This window comes from Balaenoptera borealis (genome assembly GCF_965194805.1).
Source record: "Balaenoptera borealis genome assembly, chromosome: 18".
Taxonomy (NCBI): domain Eukaryota; kingdom Metazoa; phylum Chordata; class Mammalia; order Artiodactyla; family Balaenopteridae; genus Balaenoptera; species Balaenoptera borealis.
In genome coordinates, this window is record NC_138877.1 from 64,848,986 (window position 1) to 64,873,943 (window position 24,958).

The 24,958-nt window shown below is 43.5% G+C and overlaps 1 protein-coding gene and 1 long non-coding RNA gene across 5 annotated transcripts in view; both read right to left on the reverse strand.

Moving 5' to 3' along the window:
• The window catches only part of ABCC4 (ATP binding cassette subfamily C member 4 (PEL blood group)), a 220,644-nt gene that overhangs the window by 105,706 nt on the left and 89,980 nt on the right, over window positions 1–24,958 (reverse strand). For all 4 annotated transcript variants that reach the window (XM_082366071.1, XM_082366074.1, XM_082366073.1 and 1 more), the window contains 10 exons: window positions 24,416–24,517; window positions 20,683–20,772; window positions 19,293–19,484; window positions 14,007–14,101; window positions 13,692–13,778; window positions 7,842–7,938; window positions 4,135–4,344; window positions 2,635–2,775; window positions 1,783–1,820; window positions 1,299–1,393 (listed from right to left, as the gene is read on the reverse strand). In XM_082366071.1, coding sequence (XP_082222197.1) covers window positions 1,299–1,393; window positions 1,783–1,820; window positions 2,635–2,775; window positions 4,135–4,344; window positions 7,842–7,938; window positions 13,692–13,778; window positions 14,007–14,101; window positions 19,293–19,484; window positions 20,683–20,772; window positions 24,416–24,517 — 1,147 coding nt within the window. The remainder of the gene's footprint in view (window positions 1–1,298; window positions 1,394–1,782; window positions 1,821–2,634; window positions 2,776–4,134; window positions 4,345–7,841; window positions 7,939–13,691; window positions 13,779–14,006; window positions 14,102–19,292; window positions 19,485–20,682; window positions 20,773–24,415; window positions 24,518–24,958) is intronic.
• LOC309616051 lies at window positions 4,456–7,832 on the reverse strand. Its single transcript, XR_014237239.1, has 2 exons — window positions 5,586–7,832; window positions 4,456–5,280 (listed from the first exon to the last, which is right to left on the reverse strand). It is a non-coding gene; the product is annotated as an uncharacterized lncRNA (long non-coding RNA).

Genomic DNA, 24,958 nt, shown 5'->3' on the forward strand with positions numbered 1-24,958 from the left:
TTGTAGACAAAGCCCAAGTAGCTTTAAAGAATATGACAATACCACATTAATTTTCAAGCAGAAAATCTAATTCTAACTAACTGAACTGTAAGAAAAATACAAATTAGAAATATAAATAATCATCATTTAAATTCTGTTTTGTTAGTGATATAAATGAGTACCTACTATGCACATAAAAATTAAAATACCCTCCCCTAAGATCTTTTGAACTCACAATGCTAAATAGAATAACTTCTGTAATAAATATTCCATCAAGTACTTTTTTCCCTTTAGATGACACAACACTTATTTAAACCCTGAAAGCCGCTCAAATTCCTGGATGCCATCAATAGGCATTTTCCTTAGCCCACCATCCTATATGAATGTATAACAAAATCCCTTCCTTCTTCCTTTAAGCCTCCATAGTCCACCAATTCAGAAGGTAAACAGCTAATGGATTTAGATTTCTTAGCAAGAGATCAACGAAATACACACAAAATTTCAGTTGAGTATGTTCTTACAAAGATAACTCACTCTATCTTTGCAGAAGGCTTGTGTGAGTATTTCCTGTGGGAATATTTTAAATTTTAGATGAGGATTTCCTTTTAAAAGTATGTAATGCTACATATATTCTAGGCACTCTTGTGAAAACAGACAGCCATGTTAATATTAGCCTGGCAAGCCAGAAGTTAAATGAATCGCACAGTTGCGGACACGATAACATTGTGATCTCAAGGTAAGAAAGACTCGGAATCCTAATTCCCAGACACTGGATTTCTCCCTACTTAGCTTCTCTCTTAAGTAATTAGTGAAGCCCAAGAGATGAGCAATGTGGCAAAGGGGAGTTTTGCATACCTACAAGGGAATAATGCTTTTATTTGGGGGCCCTTGCTGCCAGAGGATTTCATCCAAGGTCCATAAAAGCCAAGGTTTATTCAGAAAGAATTGGAACAATCCGAACCACGGGGTGGGGATCCGTTTCTAATCCTCTTGCCCATCCATATAATGATATAAGATTTAGCTAAAGCAACCTATTAGAGTAGACAATAGCCACATATTTCCAGTGGCTGATTTTCTGAATGTGCAATGCTGGTTTAACTTCCAAAATCCAGTACAGAGCAAATTAAGAATTTTCATTCAACCTCTCTTCTAGTAGATTTTTAAAATAATTATTCTAATTAATTCACAGAATAAATGCGACTCAGACTCTTAATCTGTTAAGACATTACTGAATTACTCCTGGAAGCCCTAGTTGCTCACACAGGCTCATAGTAAGCACCTCAGACTCTCGTATAATAGACCAGATGATTCAATTTTACCTGAGTAAATTCCTAAGTACCAGTATAAATCGAGTTTTTCAGTTACATTTCCTTGTCCATTAACAGTGACATTCAGGGCACTCTGTTCATTCGCCCTATGGAGCAGGGAAGAAAAAACATTATGCAATAGACGGAGTTAGGTAAATACAAAAAAAATTAACCTCGATTTAGGAGTCATGTTTTAGGCTGGAAAATGTTTCCCAGCTCACAAGGCCCTGTGTCTGTCTACCTTATGAAAATTCAATTTGAATCATGACTTACAGCTCTCAAAATTGTCTGTAAGGAAGCTGCTAAGGGTCAGACATCAGCAGAGACCATAGGAGGGTCACACCCACCAGCAGGAACTTTAATTTTTCTTCAGGGAAACTACATGAGGATTAGAAGAGGAGGCTGAACAAGCCCCATCTCTCCCCCATGACTGTGTTGGAAACTGAGGATTCGTGTCGATTTTTTAGCACTTTGGGTCAGACCAGGAATCACTCACCAGTATGAAAGCCACCAATCCTGAAGGACGTAGGCAACCTGGAGCAGGAAACAACAATCACTCAAACACTGACATTACTGACCCCCTCAAAACCCCACTCACTAGAATGGATGGAAAGGTTCCAGAGAACGGAGACGGTCCTTCCAGCTCAGGTCAGTGGCAAGCCCCACGTCCCAGACAACCGCGGGTCAGGGAAGGGCGTGTGACATTGTAAAATCTCTAAAAGACTTCATATTTTTCCTAGAATCTCTCTGTCACGCACACACAACACCAGTAAGCCTCACTTATTTTGCTCCGCACATATTAACGCTTTTCAGTGCGAATCCTAGTGGACTGCAAAATACAGTAATAATTGTATAAATGTCAGGATTTTTCAAAGGAAAAAAGCTTGACGGGTACTGTGACGGTCAGTTTTCTGTGTCAGCTTGGCCAGGCCGGTCTCCAGTGATTCAACGAAACTCTCAGCTAGATATTGCTGTTAAGGTATTTTGTAGATGTGGTTCACATCTAAAGTCAGAACATAAGTAAAGAACATTACCCTGAACAGTGTGATGGGCCTTCTCCAGTCAGACGAAGGCCTTAAGAGCAAAACCTGAGGCTTCCTGGAGAAGGAAGAAATTCTGCCTCAAAACTGCAGGGTCAGCTCCTGCCTGGGGTTCCAGCCCGCACGCCTGCCTTTCTGATTTCACACTCACCCAGCTAGATCCCACAATCTCATGGAGTCAGTTCTCTGAAATAAATCCCTTAATACACATATTAAAAATAATAATACAGTAAAATAAATAATACAGTATAAAGAGTATTATAAGTATCAACCTTAGGGCACAAATCAAAATAAATGTCCTGACTTACCTGAGCTGCGATGTTTACTGGAATAAGGAAAATGATGATACACCAGTGAGCGCCGGCTGTGAAGTAGTTTTTGTAGGCCTTAAAACCAACTTTTCCTTCCAAACGGCTCTCCTCAGATAGTGTAACCTGTATATTCTCAGTCTGGAAAGGAAAGGCAGTGAGAGACAAAAATATAAATAATGAACCCTAAAATTTTAAAAGTTCAACAATGACCTCCACTGCAAAGCTGTGGGGAAAGAGACACAACCTATATATGCTGATAGGAGTGTGCAAGATGGTCCACCTCCTACAGAGAAAGGTGTGGAAATATCTAGCCAAACCATGTATGCATTTACCCAACCATGCTACTTCTAGGAATCTATTAGAGACAAGGAATACCATTTGCACAATGTTCTTGGGTACCTTTGCTTAAATTAGAACACCATGATTGATAGCCCACTTACAACATAACTGATTAAAGTATAGATGCAGAAGCTTTTTCCAAAATAATTATACGAAATGTTATGTAGCTAAAGTATCCCTCTAGTTTATTTGTGTCACTCAATTATAGAAACATAAAACAAAGTGTGGGTTCAAGCTATTAGTTAAATAGAGTAAACTGAGTTCACACTGTGAGCTGGAGACATGTGAGTTTGGATAGCAGGGGAACAGCATATGATCCAAATCTATTTGGTTCTTGAATTTCAGAGAGGGATTCCTGAGTTTGGAATGTGAGTGACTAATCTGAATACTTATCAGAATCATCCAGGCTCCTGGGTTTGTATAGTGAGGGATTGGATATCGAGGAATACCTGTGCATGTTTCTAAGGGAGATCTAGTGCATTTCTGCATTTCTGTCTGGAGGACTTAGAATACATTATAGAGTCACATGGGCTATGGACGTCCTGGGCTCTATGCTGGCCACTGGAAATGCAAGGTGGATAAGGTGTGGTTCTCGGTCTTGAAAGATAAGAAAGAAAGACAAGAACTAACTCCAAAGTGTCTACTATGTGTCAGGTCTTTTGGACATGCTACCTTTGGCCTATCACAGGCCATCTGACAATGGGGAAAAATACTACCATCAGTCACCTGCACTGCCAGAACATTCCAACATGTAGGAAAAGTAGCTGATTTAATATAAGTCATAGCAGGCTGGGTATGAGGGGGTCTTCAAATTAAGCCTCTGGATGAATAAGGGAAGCCAGGGTCTACCAGAGCAAGTACGATTTAACTATGGTAACATGAAGAGTTCTAATGTCAATATCACATGCATCCTGGAATTCATAGCAGTACACCCACTACCGGAGTCCATAAGATTCTCCACCCTACACCCAAAGAAGAACCTTAATCAGGCTTGCTCCCTGCATGCTCTTTTAATTCTACCAATTCCATGGAATAAGGCCTTGGCAACTTAGGATCTACTTTGGGACAAACGAAGATGTCATGAGCGGAGCAGACTGAAGGTCCACGAGTCCACCAAGAGCGGACAGACCAGGGCATGTTGCAGGATGACAAACTCACATCTTGGTCCTCTGGAGCGGCATCTTTCAACGAGGGTCTGGAAGACTGCTGAGACCAAACTGAGGACTCAGAAAAGGTGCGATTCCTCAGAGTGGGAGTTCCTGGAACTGTAGATGGTTCAGTCTCCTCGTTCTCCTTCTTTAAAATGGAACCAAAATCTATCCCCGATTTCAGGAACTCAGTGTAAGTCCCCTTTTGCACCATTTCTCCCTAAAATAGCAATAAAGAATTTGAAAGGAATGCATTTGCGTTTGATAATACTAATATAATGTAAATACTAATCAAGAGAAGTAAATTAATCTTAAATTATGATTTCTGTTAAAAAAAACGATCCTTAGATCTGAACTTGTGGTTAACAAATCCAGCTCAGTTCAACCGAACTGAGCATTCTGACCTCTGCCACGCGCTGCGGTAGGTACTGGGGGATAGGGAACAAATGTGTGCTCATGAATTTAAAATGCAGGCCACTGACGTAACTATCATGGGCATTTTCAGGGACGCGAAAAGCACAGATGTTGGTGGGAGTATCAGTATAGTCTGTTTAGACAACATGGGAATTGAGAGAACCCATGAGCGGCGTCTTCATGGTCTTTACAACCTCCCCACAAACACAGAAGTCAGAGAATTCAATATTCCACCTGATAAAGTAGCTAAACAAGGAGGCCCTGAGCCTGGGATGGCTCTACTGCCTTGGTGCCCCACATGCCACAAACGAGAACTTCAGCCAGAACCAATGCACTTTAGTCCGAGAAAGAACTTAGGAACGGACAACCAATCACAAGCAGCCAGTCTTCCCCACATCAGGTAACTGCTTCAACTACAGCCAGTCTAATAATTTTCTTTGACCACATGTGATGCATCATTGCACAGTTTCCCTCACTTACAAAGTAATATAAGATAATGTGCAGAAGATTTCTATTTTTTCATCATAGAAAAAAGGACACAGCTGATTCATTCAGTTGCAAACAAAATATGAAAAATCCCAGGATGCAAAACTAAACAAAGGAGGGCAGCTCTGGTTAAGGCAGTATGGCTGAGTCCCTTTGCTGTGCACCTGAAACTATCACAACATTGTTAACTGTCTATACTCCAATATTAAATAAAAAGTTATATAACTAATTTTAAAAAGAGAGAATAAGGGCTTCCCTGGTGGCGCAGTGGTTGAGACTCTGCCTGCCAATGCAGGGGACAAGGGTTCGAGCCCTGGTCTGGGAAGATCCCACATGCCGCGGAGCAACTAGGCCCGTGAGCCACAATTACTGAGCCTGCGCGTCTGGAGCCTGTGCTCCGCAACAAGAGAGGCCGCGATAATGAGAGGCCCGCGCACCGCGATGAAGAGTGGCCCCCACTTGCCGCAACTAGAGAAAGCCCTCGCACAGAAACGAAGACCCAACACAGCCATAAATAATAAATAAACTTAAAAAAAAAAAAAAGAGAGAATAAAAAAAAACTAAACAAAGGAGGGCAGCTCTGGTTAAGGCAAGACATATGGAAGAAGGTGGGCCAGGACCCTAGCTGGTACCCCTCTCACCCTATCCCCTGAGGCGGGCCACTGGGAGAAACCCAGTGAAGCCTTTGGGTACCACCTGACACTGCAGAACTAGAAAATTATTCAGGATATATTGTGTCTTGTTCCACTTGGGAAGCAAAATGCATACACCTTCTTTAAGGAAATTACAGCTTTCTACTTAGTTATCTGTAAGATGCACAGGGAAACGACTAGTGGTACAAAGATAGCAATTTTACTCTGCAGCCAAACATTGATAATTCTGAAGGGATGAGGGGGGCAGTCATCCCCTCACTACTGTGAGACAGGGACCAGACAAACAGTAAGGGTAGACCCCAACTCATCCAAGGGTGCTCACCAGCGGACAACTGCTTGTTCTGACAGTACTAAAGCTGAGGGTGGTCTCCTCAAAACAAGCAATAAGGGGGCCCTGAAACATCCACACACTGGTCGTTCAGGTTACTCTGACAATCACCGACTCTGTGCTCATGATACTGCTAATGCTGGAGCTTTACCACACTAGCATCATGTCTCTGCGTATGAAATTGATTATTCTCAAGCTGGAAGAATCTGAGCCCCCGACTTAGGGAGGAATGGAGGATCTGTATTTTAATACTCTTTCTTATGGCAGAAATTCATTTCATAAGTGAGGGCCTACTGGGACAGACAAGGGTTCACAATGGAAGTGCTGAGGAACACAGGCAAACAAGGAGTGAAGCACAAAACAACCACTAATTCGGCAAAATTCTCATTAATCTCCACTCAACCCCCAAACACGTGACTTGTAGTGCATTCAATGAGTGGTGGCCCCCCAAAAAAGATATGTTCAAGCCCTAAACATGACACCTCTGAACATGACCTTATTTGGTTGGATACAGCTTCTTTGCACATGTAATGAAGGAAAGATGAGGTCATACTGGAGTAGGGATGCCTTAAATCCAATACAACTGATGTCCTTATGAGAAGAGAAGAGCCTAAGACAGACACGGGAACAATGGTCATGTGACACTGGAGGCAGACACCACAGTGCTGCAGCTGGAAGCCAAGGAACCACAAGGAAAGCCAGTGAACATCAGAAGCTGGAAGGGAGGATTCTCCCCTAGAGCCTTCGGGGAGAGCACGGCCCTGCCAGCACCTTGATTTGGGACTTGCAGCCTCCAGAACAGTGACATGATAAATTTCTGTTGTTTTAAGCCACCCAGTTTGCAGTACTTTGTTATGGCAGCTCTAGAATCTTCCCAACTATACCAAGACTTCTGTTTCTGCTGTTGCCCGTCCAGCGAACATTGGAGGAATCTTTTAAATCACATGTCAGACCACGTCACTCCTCTGCTCTGGACCGACCAACGGCTTCCATCCCACTTCCTGGACCACTGCGCACTGCTCAGAGACCAGCTCCCTCCACGTTCCCTGCTCACTCTCCTCAGACACGCTGGCCTTCCTGCCATTCTTGCAACCTGCCAGGCCAGCTCCTTCTTTAGGACGCCCTGCCTCAGGTGCCTGGATGGCCCTCACCTTCATGTCACTCAGGCCCGAGAGGCACCAGCTCCTCAGGGAGGAAGGCAGGATATCAGCCCCACCCCCTCTTTCATCACATCTGTCCCCATAAGAATGGGAGCCCCGGGAAGGCAGGGCCCTGTCCTACTGCTGCACAGGCTCTCACACACATATGTGTTTATCAGACACATAAAAAGATCTGAGCAGTGAGACAAGAAACTGGGTAAACCAGCAGAGCGGGCATCTCTAACTGGGGGTGCTCGGTGACCCATTTTGGTATTAATGAAAGATGCTCTTTAGGCAAACTGTATAACAAACAGGTGGATAAAAACATGTCTCAGTATCTCTAATTTCCAAATAATACACTTTGATTTAGGCTGTGGAAGGGGAAAATAAAAAGTTCTAAATCAAATAGCATCATTATCCTTAACAATTTTCACAACAACACTGATAATTCAGCAACTCTGCAGTAGCACTTTTATACCGTTTAGGGTTGATGTGGCTTAGAGTGTAACAGTGATATTTCTAAGGTCTTTGGATTCATCCTCAAAGTCATGGATACCAGCTCTGAGAAAAGGGAGGCATAAAACTGAGGCAGAAAAGGGCGTTTACCAAGAATCCAAGGAGAGTGACCTGCAGGGAGGGCTGGCCTTCAACACAACTAAGTGCTAGCAATTTCAACAGACTTTTAGAAATTACTTACATCTTTCAATATCAGAATCTGACTTGCAGCTTTTAGGTACTGCAACTGATGTGTCACTAAGATTGTGATCTTCTGATACAAGGCTTGACAAATACACCTACAAATGTAAAAGGTACAGCATGCAAAAGCACATTAGTGGAGGTGCTCCAAATTGGAAACAGAGAATTTGAAAACATAATGAGAAAAAGACAAGACAGCAGTCAAAGCTCTCTACTTCAAATACCAGTATGAATACAAATTAAATACAAATATAAATCAATCAATTCAACTAGGTCCTCAAATCAGCAGCAAGTTTGAATCTAGCTCCACTAAAAAATTCTAAAAAGCAGTCCAGTGAAAGATGCACCAACTGCTAAGTTGTTTTTCCTAAAACTGATCTTAACAATTATTTACATAGTTCACAATGAAAAACAGTGGAGCAAAACTGAGATTCCAAAAGTTGACTGAATTAAAATACGAATTATTTTATACCTATGTTAAGAATGGGAGAAGAGTGATCTATGTCATATAAAAAAGTACACATTTTTCATAGACAGTTTCCTAGGTGATTGTTTATGATGTACATATTAACTCCCCTAAAAAAGTCATAGCTTCTCAGTAACCTTAGCCAGACTGCATTTTGTAGACATTTCTTCCCAAATAACATTAGATTGAAAACGAATGCTATCATGGCCTTGATCAGTCTCTACAACACTCCCAGTCTCATCCAGGAAGTAAACTTATTTCATTTGCACTGAAAACTTTCTGAATGTGAAAATGAAAGATGAAAGCCCAAATGGTCCACATCACAGTGGAAGTCATCCAGTGGCTCAAGCCACGCCAATTCTCTTAGCTAAAATCCCCTCAAGTATTCAAACTTCAGTGTTTTTTTTTACAGTAACCCCTCAGACTGCTCCACATTTTAAATGCAGACCCCTAGGGACTCAGCCCCAGTCCCATCCCACAAGGGTCTACAACCCCTCTGGGGAAGCTAGTAACCGGATCCAGGGCCCCGGTGACCACGGGCAGGGCTCCAGGCATGTACTCTGGGTGCCTGAGCCCCTCGCAGAGCAAATCTCAGGGACCTGGGCCACAGCTCAGCCTGCTGAGTGAGCCAGATGCAGAGTCTGGAGGCAGCAGACTGCAGCTCAATCCCTCTCACGAGCCTGACAGCATCAGACGAGCTACTAAACCTCAGTGTCTTCATCTCAAAACAAGGCCAATGACAACTCACCCACATGTTGAGGAATCAAACCACCAATCCGCTCAGTACACGTCAGCCCCCTCCTCCACTCCCTCCTAACCCACGAGCGGTCATGGGCTCTGGATTCAGGACAGAAAAGTCCTAAGGGGACACGCTGGACACTGGGTCTATGATCAGAAGCAAGAGCTCAGGATGTAGACACATACACCATCGCTCCATTATGTCCAAACGGACTTATTTTTACCTTTTGACATGTCTTAGTTCAGATTTCGTACTAAATTTCTTGACCAAGTCAACACCTCTTCAGACTCAGCACTAAAGCTTTTAATGGAATTGTTTCTCCTAAATTCAAAATTACCTGTCAATAACCACTGAAGGCAAATGTTAATCAAATCTAATGAGCTGCTATGTCCAAGACAGAGTTACCCAAAAGGTTTAGAATGTTTTCTTCCTGTAATTCCATCACAGAAAAGGTAATATAAATAATTACAATAAAGTGATCAGTTGATGGCTACAAATTTATTCCTAATTAAGACTTTTAATCAAAATCTCTAGGAAAATAATCTATCTTCCAAGTTTTTAAGAGTAAAGATTTCCAAGACATACCATAAAAAAATAATTGATTCAGGGATGAGTTCTTTAAGCATTATTCCTATATAAGGGCTGTGTTAACAGGGGATACATCCCGTAGCAGAGTGAATCAAATAAGAATGAAAAAGAGCACCTATCTACATTCATTCATTCGACAGGCCTTGGTGAGATACCAGGCACAGTCTTAACTGTCGAGCATACATCCACAGGTCAAGAAAGCAGACACTACTCAGCACTGTGAACAGGGGGACACACTGAACGAGTTTAGAAAATGCACTATCGGGCCGTGATGTGTGCTCTGAAGGAAAACCAAGGGGGGCTGCTGTCTTAGACGGGGGTGACACGGGAGCCCTGAGACTATCTGGGGGAAAACATCCTGGAAGAAAGTACAGCGGGTCCAAGGGTCCTGGGACAGAACATGCTGGGCTAAGGAACCTTCATGCATTCACAGCTTCTAGGGGGTGGGGAGGACTGATACATGGTCAAGTGCAACCCACTGAGGGCTGTGGGAAGACAGAAGGGCACAGGCTCCCCCTGAAGGAACAGGAGGGAAAGGCAGGGGCTCTGGGACAGAGGGAGCAGTATCTACAGACAGACAGGTGTGAGAAAGGGCCCGTCACAAAGCCAGCGCGGCCGAGTGGTGTGAGGACCAGCTGGAAAGGCCGATGGGGGCAGATGGCAAAGAAGCTGGTTCTCCGTTTGAGGACCTGGAGCTGCAGCCTGAACATGAGGGGAGCCTGTGAAGGGCTGGAGCAGGAAGGGCGAGCTGTGTAGACGCAGCGTGGGCATCTGATCAGGACAGACCCGAACAACTGATGACGCAGGAGGCGGGAGGTCTGGCGATATGGGGTTCTCTGAACCAAAACGGGACCCACAGCTGGACACAGGTGAGACTGCATCAGTTCACCTAAGGCTCTAACCTTCTGTAGGTGATAGAATCCACTTAAGGTTTACAACATATAGTTGTAAAATTCACAAACCTAAATAACCTTGGATATAGATTCATGACTAAGGGAAACTGTTAATGGCAAGTAGAAGTGCGATTCGTTCACTTTTAATACAAAACACTCCCCATTACTAAGCTTTGACACGACCACCATCTTTCATAGCATACTGTTCCATCCAATTTTCTAACTCGTTGAGAACATTCTCCAGTTGCTGCTGAGTGATTTCCTAAATTGCATTCGTGCTCCCTGCCCTAAGTTTCTCCAGAGAATGTGGTTCTGATTAGCAAACAACAGTCTGAACAAGTTAGTTTCTATCAAGTGTACACCCAAGGTCATTAAACCCAACAGCTATAAATACTGCCTCTGTTAGAAGAAGAACTTGGGAGAACTTCTGTGGTAAGCACCCTGGGAACAGGGAGGCTGAACTGCCCATGATGCCAGGAGGATGGGGGGTGGGGAACCTCTGTCACAGCACTAGCGCCCTTTCACTGAACCCATGACAAGCCACAAGGCACTTCTCTAAAGGAAAATTCATCAAGTCATGATCAGGAGAGGGTGGGAAAAGGGCGTCAGATCAGAGAGTTGGAGGCCATGCCACATGTCAGCTGCCCAGCTCTTGTGTTCTGAAAGATTCAATGCTACTTCGCACATTTTTTATTGTGGTAAATTATACATAATGTAAAATTTACCATTTCAACTATTTTTAAGCATACAGCTCCGTGGCATTAAGTACATTCACACTGTTGTGCAGCCATCACCACCATCGATCTCCAGAGCTCTCTCACCACCCCAAAACTAAGCACAAGTTACATACAGACTTTGGTGGAACCCGCCCAATGACCCCTGCTTAGTGGATGTGGAATCCCAGCTCCTAGTATCCAGAGCTCAGGGCTGCCTCACCCGTCTCGCTCTCACACTGCTGGCTCTGCGAAAGCCTCTTTACTATGCTACTTCGGACTTGCTGTGAATCAAGTTTTCCCCCCCAAAAAATTCATGTTGACACATTATTTGCCAGTACCTTAGTATCTGGTGACAGGGCCTTTAAAGAAATAATTGTGACCTTTAATCACGCTGGGCCTAATCCAATCTGACTGGGGTCCTCAGAAAAAGAGGAGCCTAACACCTAAGAGCCCGGCCCGTGAACAGAGAAAAGACCACGTGAGGACACAGCGAGGAGGATGCCATCGGAAGTCAAGAAGAGAGGTTTCAGCAGAAACCAAACCTGCCCACACCTTGATCCTGACCTTCCAGCCTTCACAATATAACCGGCTGCTATAGACTGACTGTTTTTTTACTCAAAATTCGTACGCTGAAACCTAATCCCCATAGTGAAGGTACTGGATATGGGGCCTTTGGGAGGTGATTAGGTCATGAGGGCAGAGCCTGCATGTATGGGATTAGTGTCCATATATAAGGAAGCCACACGGCTCCCTCACCCCTTCCGCCATGTGAAGACACAGGAATCGGGCCCTCACCAGACACCAAATCTGCCAGTGCCTGGACTTTGGGCTTTCCCAGCCTCCAGAACTGTGAGAGATAAACTTCTGTTATTTCTAAGCTGCCCAGGCTATGGTCTCCTGTGAGAGCAGCCTGGACAGACAGAGCCCTAGCAAACTAAATAGAGGAACTGACAGCGAGAATTTCAAACTGCTTCTCTGCCGTACAACCTGCATCCTCCAGTCGAGGACGTGCCTGCTGTTCTTCTCACAGCCTTGCTTCTTCCCGTTTAGCAAAAGAAGCTGAATCCTATTCTCAGTGTCCACCTTTGCTTCTAATCTTCCTATTTAGCAAAAGGAACTGAATCCTATTCTCAGCCTCCACAAACCCTGCCCAGCCTGCAAACCCACAGGCCACTTCCCGCTAAGGCCAGTGTACAGGGAGCTTTCCAACTTCACCTGAAAGCCTAGAGCTGCCCACTTCTACTTCCGTTTAGCATTTACCATCCTATATCCAAACCCTCTAAACCGCGACTCTGCGGAACTTTCCCCAGGCATCTGTCTTAACAAGCTCCATAGAGACAGATTCCTTAGAGGCAGAAGTGAGAGCTGAACGTCTTAGTCTCCCTTTTTCTGCCCCGTGTGGGTCCTTCCCCTCTCCTGGCTCACTGTTCTGCTTTGTAAACTAAGAGGTTTTGTGCAACAACATCTGTAAGGGCATGGATCTCAGTGCACACAGTAGGGCTTTCGTAAGTGCAGCTGGAAGGGCTCGTTGGCTTTAACAAGGTGAACAACAGCAAGGCAACTAACCGTGGGGTAAATGTGGGTGCCGTTTCAGAAAAAGCAAGTTCACGAGGCTTTCAAAGAGGCCAGTCTAGACTCCAGAAGAGGCCTCAGTCAGCGTGTGTTAGGACACGTTATACACAGAAAAGCATCAGAGCTGTTCTGCTTCAGGGGTTCAGTGGCCAAACAAGAGCCACTGACAACAAATTCCAGAAACCCAAACTGAAAGTCAGGATTTCAGCCAGATTCTAGATACCGAGTCTGAAATTCAACTTAACCCTACAATGTGGGTCTAAGTATTAATTCTAGTAAGCATCCATGAAGCAATGTTAAATCTTTGAAGTCATACTCCGAGGTGGAAAAAAAATCATTCTTAAATTCTAGACTTTATTAAGTATTTCCAAACTGATACAATAATAAGCATAAACCAACAAGGCCTTTCCACAGAAGCCCTATGTCACTACTGGAAACTTCGCTTCTGACGGGCCTTAAACAAATGATGGAGGAAAAGGACGGGCAGCCGAGTGCCAGGTGACCGAGTCCCACTCTCTGATTTAAAAGCCGTACGTACAGCGCCTTTCTTATGGCTGGGGTCTGGGTCCATCCACAACGTGTGGCCGTCAGCCACAAGCAGCAGGGGGAGATCTGCCACCTGCTCCTCAGCTCCCTACAGCACGGACTCCCTGACCTCCACACACTGCAAGCTCCTTCTGCATTTCCTGTCTTGACCTCATCATGATGCAAAATTTCTCTAGGATGGATCTTCTGTGGAGGGAAGGGAGGGGAGGGAGGGACACCAGGGCAGAATGAGCCGAGTCTCCTGAAGCACAAACGCTTTCCTGAGCTCTCTTCCCTGAACTCCACAGGGTCCTTGGAAAGCAGAAGTGATAGGAAACAGGAGCAAACTCACAGTTCAAACAAGTGCCTGCTCACTTCTGCATCTACTGCACTGAGCGGATCGTCCAGGAGGTAGATGTCTGCATCCTGATACACGGCTCTAGAAAACGTAGAGAGATGTCAGGAGAAGAACGCTTCCAGCTTCCTAGATCCCATTTCTGAATCATGACGGTGTCCAACAAATCATTATTCATTCCAAGAGCCCATGGAAAAGGGCCAAGACCCTGCTTCACACAGGGGCCACCCGGTGAGCGGGGTCTGCCTGCTCACTTCCACTAGGAGCCGCAGAGGAGGGAGGGGCAGGATGGCAACCTGAAAAGCCATTTACCTTGCGAGGTTGACCCGGGCTTTCTGCCCTCCACTCAGCGTGGTTCCCCGGTCTCCTATCACAGTTAGGTCTCCATCCTCCAAAAGCTGTAAATCCTACATGGAGACAGAAAAGGGGAAAAAGAGAAAGATTTAAAATGTGTTCTCCTCTTGTCATGCTAACCTTCTAGCATTAGTTCTTCATACAAGTATTTGATCAACAGCAATGGGTATATTTTATAGTGACTAAATTGTAACCTTAAACATTAAAAAAAAACCTCTCAGGGTTTTTCATTCATTTCTTTTCATTCTGTAGTTTTTCACAGCATTTATGCAGTTGACTACTTTGACACACATTTACTGAGGATCGACTATATACCAGGCACTGTTCTGGGCACAGGGAATTCAGCCATGAGGAGACAAAGTCCCTAGAGTTTCTTTCCATGGTGGGAGACAGACAATATGGAAAATTAACATGAGTGCAAGTACTAAGGACGAGAAGAAAAAGGAAGCCGGCTTAGGGGGATAGAGAGTAAAGGAGGGAAAGGGAGTCACTACTGGGGTCGAGAAGGGCTCTGTTCAGAGGGGGTTTGAGTAGATCTGTCGGAGAGTGAAGCAGGCTTAGATTTAGATCGCCTAATAATTATCATCTGACAGATCCTGGCATAGACGAGCAGCGTTTGCAGAGAGCTTGTTTTCTACTAAACCCCTCAGGCATCAACCTAGGATACACAGACTACCTTTCTGCAGATGAAGCCCTCGTTTCTTGGTCTCTACTTCAGCAAATTTGGGGACAGAACAAGTGGCACACTGGGATCTCCGTGATAAACTAGTCCTTTGAAATCCTTAAGTCTCATTTTTCAACTTCTACAGAAATGTGCTGCAGAAACAAGAATCACTAAACTCCAGGATCCTGTGAGAATCAAAACAAGTGTATAAACACCCTCCATAAATGGAAAAAGGATGTGAAGGGATTGTAACTTGCCATTGGTGATTGAGGCCTATTTTCTCATCAAACCAACAGTGAAAACCCATGCACAGTGTGAATCATGACACGCAAAGCAGATGACCACCAGGAGAAGAAAGAGACTATCCCCATCATAACCCTCCCTGACAGCCACGAAGACACACAGGCACACACAGGTTCCCTGTACACTCAAAGCTTAAATGCAGAGCATCAAATGAAAGGCAGCAATTGCTCTGCCATGAAAATTCATCATTTTTTCACCTTAATTCTTTACTACCATCGCTTGCTTTTGGTTTTCCTGAGATACAATAAGCCGTTTTAAGATACTTTCCCAGCCTTACACACACACACACACACACACACAAACACACAGAGTTTACTTGGCCTCTGTTTCACTGATGACAGTCCTTGCAAACTGTTCTGCTTAGTTTTTATGCCTACATTTTATGCTGTTTTGGTTTCCTTCTCAAAACAGCACCACATTGTAGTGCAGCAATCTGAACCATGGTTTAGAAGAGGCACTTAGATCCACTCTAGCACAGTTAGGGCATAAGAAACAGGCTCTCTCTCCAAGTCTGGTAGGAGGACTTCAAGTGTGCTGTTAGCTCTGCAATCTATTTAAGGACCAGCCACAAATGGGAAAACATTTTAGACGATTTGAAGTAAAATCCAAGTCAGGTTGATTTCCCAGCCACCATTTTCTGATTAGGTTAAAGGGGAAAAGCCTGAGTTCATTATATATTACAATTCCTCCCACTGACAGGAAGGTATTCTTATTCACCAACTTCCAATGAAAAGTAGACACACAAACTACGGGAAAACTAGGAAATGGCTAAGCTGGTTTGATGCCATCTGTCCAGAAGCACATCAAGGGCCCTTTAGGGATGCTGGAGACTTAGGGTACAAACATGGAACAGACTGTTAAAATATTTAATGGGGACCTGACGTGAGCCCCTGGCAGAGGAGGGCTGGGTTCCATCCAGGTCAAACAGCGTAAAACTGCCTTTCACCACACCTTTAAATCCATTTGGCTGATAGCACCATGATTTCCATTTTAAAGATGATGAAACTGAGGCCGGGTGAGGTTCAGAAAAGCAGCTGAAATCATGATTTTTTCACTACTAAATAGAGAAACTGAAACTCATTCCCTGAGCCTTCTACCTCCGAAGCCTTGCAGTTTAAACACGATCCCTATAGCAGGTCAAACATTATTAGGTTGTTCCCTACATTGTGTTGTATAACTCCCTATAGGGTCACTTTGAATATGGCATCAGCTTAATTCGACGTTGCCAAATGTGATTACTTTATATTTTAACTACAGATATGTTTTCGGCTCAATGAACTTAAACACGTACTTCAATTAGATCTAGTATAAAGCATCTAGTTATTAAGATATGTAATAAAAGAAATGTTGCTTTTTCCTATTTTATGGGAACCACCCATAAAAAGAAATTTTTATTATTTTTGTTTCTATGTATGTATCTTCTGAAAACCTGGCAGTTTTGCATTTTACAAACAGTGCCTTTCTCTTTACAATAAACCCCTACCTCCCCCTCATTTTATAAAAAGGAAACAGAGGAACACCTGAAATTACTACTCAGGACCATTTCTCTCCAAAGACCACACTTTTTTTTCCTACTACACATGTAGTCTCTGTATCTATAGGTCAAAATAATTCCACGACACCACTATTATCTGTGACGGTCTTATGCCCATTCATGGACACATGGATTCCATTTCAGAGCAGCAGCAAAACCTCTTGGAAACCCTCTGACCCAACGCCCTCATTTTGCTGCAGAAACGTCAGAGGCCCAGGCAGGAAACAGGACGTGTCCAAAGTGACAGCAGGCAAGTGACGAAGCCGGGGCCAGGACTCCACTCTCCGCTCCTTCTCCGCCCTGGGCCTCCCTTCCTGCCAAGGAGGGAATGGGCACGAGGGGCCCCAACTCTATGTCCCGACCACGCAGCCGACCAGGAGAGCAGTCCGTCTTTATAAACCTCACATCACGTACAGAAGAATCGCTGTGCAGCCCAATCCCGCAGGGCCCCTTCCCACCAGAGTCTGTGCCGCACGGACACCCGAGGGTGGGTGAAGCCCCAGAGCACGGCCCGAGTTACTGGTCCCATCGCCCCACGGGGCTGGGGCAAAGCATTGACCCCCGTGGGTCCTAAACCTGAGCCGCAAGTGTAGAGGTGAGGCATTCCGCCTCTCAAGCCTCAGTGTTACTAACTATAAAATGAGGATGGTAACCTCAAAGATCCTTGTAAAAGATTAGTAACTCATACACCTTGTTATGTGTGCTTGCATGTGAGTGACAAACAGAAAAATGACTTCCACATGGACTCTGAAAAATGAGAGCTGTTTTTCTTACTGTTTTACATTTGCATTTCCCCTTTTCCTATACCATGTTTTAAAAAATCTACCTCATTCCTGTCAACTTTACTTCATTTCTGCAAACGAAAAATCTCCCATTAACCAAAGCTCACGAGAAGGAAATAGAAGCCCCTTAAACAAGCAAACGACTGTGTTGTGTCCACAGTATCATCAAATGCTACTCAGCTACGACAGTCTATGACGTTCAAGCCAATGTTCAAGCAGAGTAACATCATCAAATGCTACCCATCTACTACAGTCTATGATGTTCAAGCCACTGTTCAAGCAGAGTAACATCATCAAATGCTACTCATCTACTACAGTCTATGATGTTCAAGCCACTGTTCAAGCAGAGTAACATCATCAAATGCTACTCATCTACGACAGTCTATGACGTTCAAGCCAATGTTCAAGCAGAGTAACATCATCAAATGCTACTCATCTACGACAGTCTATGACGTTCAAGCCACTGTTCAAGCAGAGTAACATCATCAAATGCTACTCATCTACGACAGTCTATGACGTTCAAGCCACTGTTCAAGCAGAGTAACATCATCAAATGCTACTCATCTACTACAGTCTATGACGTTCAAGCCACTGTTCAAGCAGAGTAACATCATCAAATGCTACTCATCTACTACAGTCTATGACGTTCAAGCCACTGTTCAAGCAGAGTAACATCATCAAATGCTACTCATCTACTACAGTCTATGACGTTCAAGCCACTGTTCAAGCAGAGTAACATCATCAAATGCTACTCATCTACTACAGTCTATGACGTTCAAGCCACTGTTCAAGCAGAGTAACATCATCAAATGCTACTCATCTCCTACAGTCTATGACGTTCAAGCCATTGTTCAAGCAGAGTAACTATTTCCACACAGGCCTTTAACACCACACCTTTGAAAACCTGTCCCAGCCTTCTCCTCACAGTATAAAAGAACAATAGGATGTCCAGACTGCTCTGACCAGACCCCGGGGAGAGCTCTTTAATGCTATTATTCACAGATTTTTATAACCAAAGAGAATAACATAGCGTTTATCAGTATTTATATTTTTTCTTTTGTTTCACTAAATTATATTATCCTACTAGCTAAGTTCAGTTTGCATAACTGATTCACTAATTTCATTTAAATCCCCATGTACAGAGAAATGTTCCATTTTCCATGAAATTCAATGCCATTTCTGAAAACAATCTCTCCCCCCACTGAAAATAGGGCATATTAAGAAGAAATGTTAAAGCATTACTTTTTCTTTAAATAATAAATTACAAGTCAAAAGCGAAGCGGAGAGGGAAACCTAGAGAATGAAAGGGACCGAGGAGGCATCAACCAAGCACAGGGGGCAGACCTTATGTGAAGCCTGATTCAAGCCAATGGTTAAGGAAATTCCCCAGTGAGATGATTAACAACATGTAAACACTGACGAGAACATTGATGATATTCAGGAAATTCAGGTTACTTTTCAGGTGTAATAATGTGGTAATATTTTTCCAAAGGTCTTTTAGAGAAAACTAGTGAAATGTTTACAGATGAACTAATCTGAGGTCTAGGATCTGCTTCAGAATAATTTGGGGTGGGAGTGGGGCTGGCAGTGGGCAGGGGTAGAGATGCAGCAAGACTGGCCACCAAGCTGACCCTGGCTGAAGCTGGGGGTGGGTAACTGAGAGTTCATTAAACTGTGCTCTCTATTTTTACAATTTTTTGTAATTGTGCGTTAAAAAAAAAGAAGGTAAAAGTGAATGAAACTTCACAAGATGAAACAGTCCCCTCTCCCAAAAAGGCATTCTGTGAGCGTCGTTACATCAGAATTCAACCAGTAGCACACACGTGTGTACATGTTCATCCAGAAGACCAGCTTCAAAGCATTAAACAACATTAAAAGGTCTTTTAACAAACCTTGTAGTTTAAACCAACACTATCATCATTTGAAATCTGAGTATATATCACTCAAAAGTCATCACTCACCTTTTTCAAAGCACAAGCCTTTATTACTTTTTCATATCGTTCTTTTTCATATTTTTTCCCAAATAGAATGTTACTCCTCACAGTTCCTGAAAACACCCAGGGCTGCTGAGAAACATACGCGATCCTCCCGTGCACGTTGACCAGCCCCTGGCTCGGGGGCAGTTCCCCCAGCACAGCACTCAACAGTGACGACTGAAACAGATGGCAACACACAGGCGTGAACAGGCAGCGCTCAGGACGGACATGCCCGCAGAACAACTGTCCCCACCCTGGGCGCTTGATAAACGACAGAACCCTTTTCCTTTAAAAGAGGATAAAGTACAGCTGTGGCAGTTGAGACAAAAAAAAATTGAAAACAACACTACTGGTCAATGCACACTAATGATTGATATGGAGTATTAATATAATACTATGACAATCTAAACTGCCCAAGAGTTTCCCCCAACTGAAATGCTCTACTCAGCAAAGACTAAGTTAGAATGTTTAACATCCTTAACTAGCAGAGCAGCCCACCAGGATGTGTAGTTTCATGTATCTGATGTTCAGTGCAATTGTTCCTGCATCCGGGTATCTTTTACTTGACAAACACTTGTTCTTAAATAAAGCTTTCTCTGAGTAATATATCGAAAGATGATTATTTTTTAAAAACACTCTGAAGTGAGTCGTGTCCAAAGAGCAAAACTCCATCATAAATTAAATCATCACCCCCTCGTGTACATATCCCACATTTAGGTTCCTGTATTTTGTTGTTTCAGACCAAGTGCATGTGCACATGTCCTTCAAATCTTTAACAACACACAGACGTGGCGTGTCTGTGTCCACACCATCGCAGCGCTCACCACACTGGGCTGAAGTAGTCTGCCTGCACATCTGTCTCGCCCCAGAACATAGTTGCCTCTGGAGGGCAGAGGCGTCTGGGTCTTGCTCACGTCTGTATCTTTAGCTCCAGCACATGGCTGCACATTCACTACACGTGTACTGACAGGACCAAGTCAAGTCACATGAGGAAATGCTCAAAGCTTCCCGGAAGAGCCATTACAACCTCCAGACCTCCTGGAGGGACCACTGTGACAGAAAGAAGTCCCCATTGTCTCATTCTGTCCTGAACAGCTGTCACATAAATAATTTCCTTCACTGAGACGTCCAAAGTCCCGACAAGCAGTTCCCAACTCTGTAACATGAAGCACCAAGAAGGAAAACACAATGTGCATTTATCCACATTTATTTGGACATGCAACCTTCTTGCAAAACTAATGTTCCATGGAACAGAGAAATGCTGTTCGAGATACACCCAATTCAAACTGTGTTACCTACAGCTCTGGGCTCGACTCTGAGAATTTCACAGGGGCTGCGGCACTGCATCAAGCTGACGAAAGGCATCATAACTTACCTTTCCTGCTCCCACAGGTCCGACCACAGCTAACAGCTCACCGGGTCTGACAGTAAAGGAAAGGCCTTGTAGAGTTGGGGTTTCTGATGCCTGCAAATTTAAGTTTACAAAATGGTTCATTTCAATAAAATAAAAAAACGAACTTCAGAAAGTAGAGAAAATAACGTTAAGTCACTGATATGCTAATATAACCCATACTTTCCTCCTTCCTATTTTAAGATAGTGAGTCCTGGGGGCCTTTTCATCAAAAAACACCTTTGAAACAGCTTTAGTTGCCTTTAGGAAGCCTACTTCTTTTGCCAGATTTTCATACGGACACAGCTCTAGACACCCACAGAATTTAAGTAGTTGAAATGACAAGGCCCCTCCTCGAAATGCAAACTCCATGATGCACACTAGCTTATTAATATAATATATTTAATAGAATATCCAGTATGGGAGGTTTTTAATCATTTGTAAGTTTCCATTATAGCCATTGGTGTTGTTTACTTCACTACTCTCCACAGGGTGGCAGCATAAGTACATATCATGCCTGGTCCTCTACTAGTAATCTGACATCTCCACTCATCTCTTTATTTTCACTTGATAAAGAATGAATCTCAGTAATGCTCAGCAAGCAACGGGGCACTTTATATGATAAAGTTGCTCTTGATAAATAAAGTCACGTACATGGCAGTCAAGGCTCCAATTTCACCAGAGATTCAATTTAACACCAACAACCAAGAAAAAAAGGAGGGGGTGGGGCGGGGATCATGTATAACACAGTAGGCTAGAGTGATAAAGCCTCAGTTTTGTACCTCTTACATGCATTACCTATTCTGGGTAAATAGGGACAACAAAGTACTTCTACTGTAAAAAAAAACAAAAACAAACCACGGAGGTACATGTCACAGCAAACAATCCAACACAAAGGAGAAGGATAAAGTACTCATCGTGCCAATCACAGGTCAAGTTCTTGAACAAACTGTAAATTCTGTCATAAAGAGACTTAGGGGTATGTGTATTTCTTTACATATACTAAGTGTTTAAAAAAATTCTTAACTGCTAATGTTAAAAAAAAAAAAAAGTGGTTACATGTGATTAAGTAAAATGCCCAAAAGACGAATAAAAGCACAGGGTCTGGATAAGAAGTCTGGATAATGTTCTAAATGGACAATTTCTCTGGAAAGAACTGAACTGATTATAGATACAGGCAGCTACTGAAAAAATAATTATTTTTACTCATCAAAATAACTAGCCCCATATTTTAACACGAGACATTTTTTTAAAGCTACTCCACTCCTTTCTTTTTGATTAACACTTGGATTCTTATTTTGCTACCTTTCACTCAGTTGTGACTACACGATAATGAGCCACCTACAAACACAGCTTCCTGCTGCAGCCCTTCCGTTTGTCAGGGCAAAAAACATGGACTTCCCTCCCTGTTCAGGCTTGAGGCTCTTCATCACCAAAACACTAGCCCCAGATGTTACAGGAATTACAAATCTATCAATAAGAAGCTAGATTTTAATACATGAGAAACATCTAAGCTTCTCCACTTCTTTCTTCTTCTCTGAAACTTAGGGTTCTTATTTTACCACTTTTCACTCAGTTAAGATGACAAAATAGTGGGCCACCTACAAACATCAGCTCGCTGTCACCACACCTCACAGTGTGTCAGGACCAGACACTGAGTTCCCTCCCTGTTCAGGCTTCAGGATCGGGCACTGTTCTGGCATAACCAGAAGGGGGCAGCACTCGACAGCCCATGGTACTGGGGCCTGTCCTCTCCTAGTTATCCAGGCTCAGGGCATGCGGATTTACGAGGATCATCAGCTGAGCCCCACTCTCTGTCCCTTGGAGGCTCCCACAGGACCATCTATTTTAAACCTTAAAGACTGAGACCAAGTCCCATCATTTCATGAATGAGACCTGGGTCCCTGAAACCTTCTGCCACCTGCCCACCTGGCTGTATAGTGGAGCACCTTAGAAAGCTCATGTCTATCTCCAGCCTCCCAACCCAGCAGGGGATTCATTCAGACTCAGCTTCTCTCCAAAAATCCCCAAGGTCTGTGCCCCTCCCCTCCCGAGGGCTCTTTCACCCATGACCTAACCTGAGAGGCCCTAATTACTAATGACCCAGCACAGGGCACAGCCTTCCATAGGCAAGGCCAGGACCACAGAATCGGGTGCTCTGTACTACAGTGCAAGTTGCACAGAAGTCTGAGAGCGTGTTATTACGTTCTTGCAAGAAGAACAAAACAGCTCACTTTATAATGCTGCACAGTTTGGTATAAGAGATTTTGTTAATGTTCCATACAAAGTATGTGTTACCATTCACAGAGAGCTGCCATCGTAATGGAATTTTAATGGTGCTTTTCATAAATGCTTCAAGTGTATTATGATGAGAAATACCAAGCAGGAGTTAAAACTACAATATTAAGGTAGGAGAAACTATCAGGTCAGATAAGGTACCTTGTTAGAGTTTCCATGTGCGAAAGCTAAGGGGGTATATTTTTATTTATTTGGGAACATACTACTGTTTTGTTGGTGAGGAAGCAGGTACTGAATCAGAAGTAGGTGAACAGGATGCAAGTGGCACCACACTTAGTGCGACAGGCAAATACACATGAGGGGTCTGCACGGGCCGGACACTTGCACTGTGGTCTCCACTCCCACCAGCAGTCGAGCTCCTGGGCTCTGCACCGGATGGTGGACCCTCTGGTAGAGGCACCACCTCGTCTGAGTCCTTCCGGCCCTGGGGGTGGGAGCGGCTTCCCACCACTGCTAATCTCTGGGTTGGGTTGTCTCCTTAAAGACTGAGACCAAGTCCCATGATTTCATGAATGAGACCTGGGTCCCTGAAACCTTCTGCCACCTGCCCACCTGGCTGTACAGTTGTCCTTTCTGCTTTTTTCTTCCCCCGTCTTTTCATCCTCTGCATAAGTAATTCCCTACATGGAATTCCCTCTCCTGTGGTTATGGGTTCTGTTTTACTGAGTAATCCACAGAGGACCACTGAACCGGGGAGGCAGGAATGTTTCAGTCGTCGGAAAAGGGGGCTGCACTAGGTGTGCGGTTTTGAGAGCGGACCCTGCTGTTTTTCCTGTTTGCCTGAATGTCATAAATAAACCAAGTGTTGTAAAATCACCAGTTATCCCTGTCAGCTTGCCACACAGTGCAACCCTAAAACTGGGAACCACTGGTGCTCACTATGCCCTCCTGCTGTCGCCTCCCTGTCCCTGGCTGCCACCAAAGTAGCCAGAACCATCGAGAAGCTTAGCATGGGGGAGCCCCACCCTGCCCCACAGCAAAGACCTAAATCATGGCCTCAGTATGTAATAAGATGATCTGAGAACATCAAGGCAAAAAATGTACACTGATTCCCCAAAGCCTCTGGTCTGTAACAACTGGTTGTATATTTGTTAGTTAACCCATTCCATACTGCAGCATTTTTTCTCTACAATCAATATAAATTCTAACATTACAAACATATGGACTTTAAGGTCAAAATGTGCTAATACTTTGAAAGCTCTCTTGAAAATGAGAGAGAGAGCAACATGTCAAATGTCTTAGGCTGATTTTACACTTCATCTCCATTAGTTGCAAACCTTACTCCTGATTCGGAGAATTTTTATAACATACTTTCAGTAAATTAGCAGGTCACATTTTACACCAGGTGTAAAACCTCAAAGTTCTCCAATAAATCTGTTGTCTTTTAGCAGTCACAATCTTGATACACAGGATGTGTTACCTTATCCCAACAGGCAGTGAAATCTTGCACGTCCACTATCATTTTACCACCTGATGGCAGCTGAGGGTTGCACTGTGTTATCTCATCAAGTAACAGAAAGTTCTACAGAAAAAAGGAAAAACATAGATTGTTTAAACTCCAGGAGAAAAGCATAAACAAAAATAACTGCTTTCTTGGAATTTGCAGTAAAAAACTTTATACAGCCTACATATCGTTTTGCCAACTGTACTTAAAGTGTAGGTTCACATTAGAACAGACTAGGTAATATATGGAATATTATATACTATTGTAATAATATACAATAAAGTATACATATAGTGTAGGGTATAGTATGAGATATATTACATATATGACAAATGAAGAGTTCCTGGCCCTGAGGCTGTCTTTGTAACTTTCTTAACAAGTGTACTGGTTCCACCCTAAGGAGAAAATGTGGTTCCAAACTCCAACACATTTAAAAGGTTGATATTTCTATTGTTTTACTAACAATAAACAAAAGAGTTGGTAGGGAATTATTCCGTAAATATTTACTGAATCCCACCA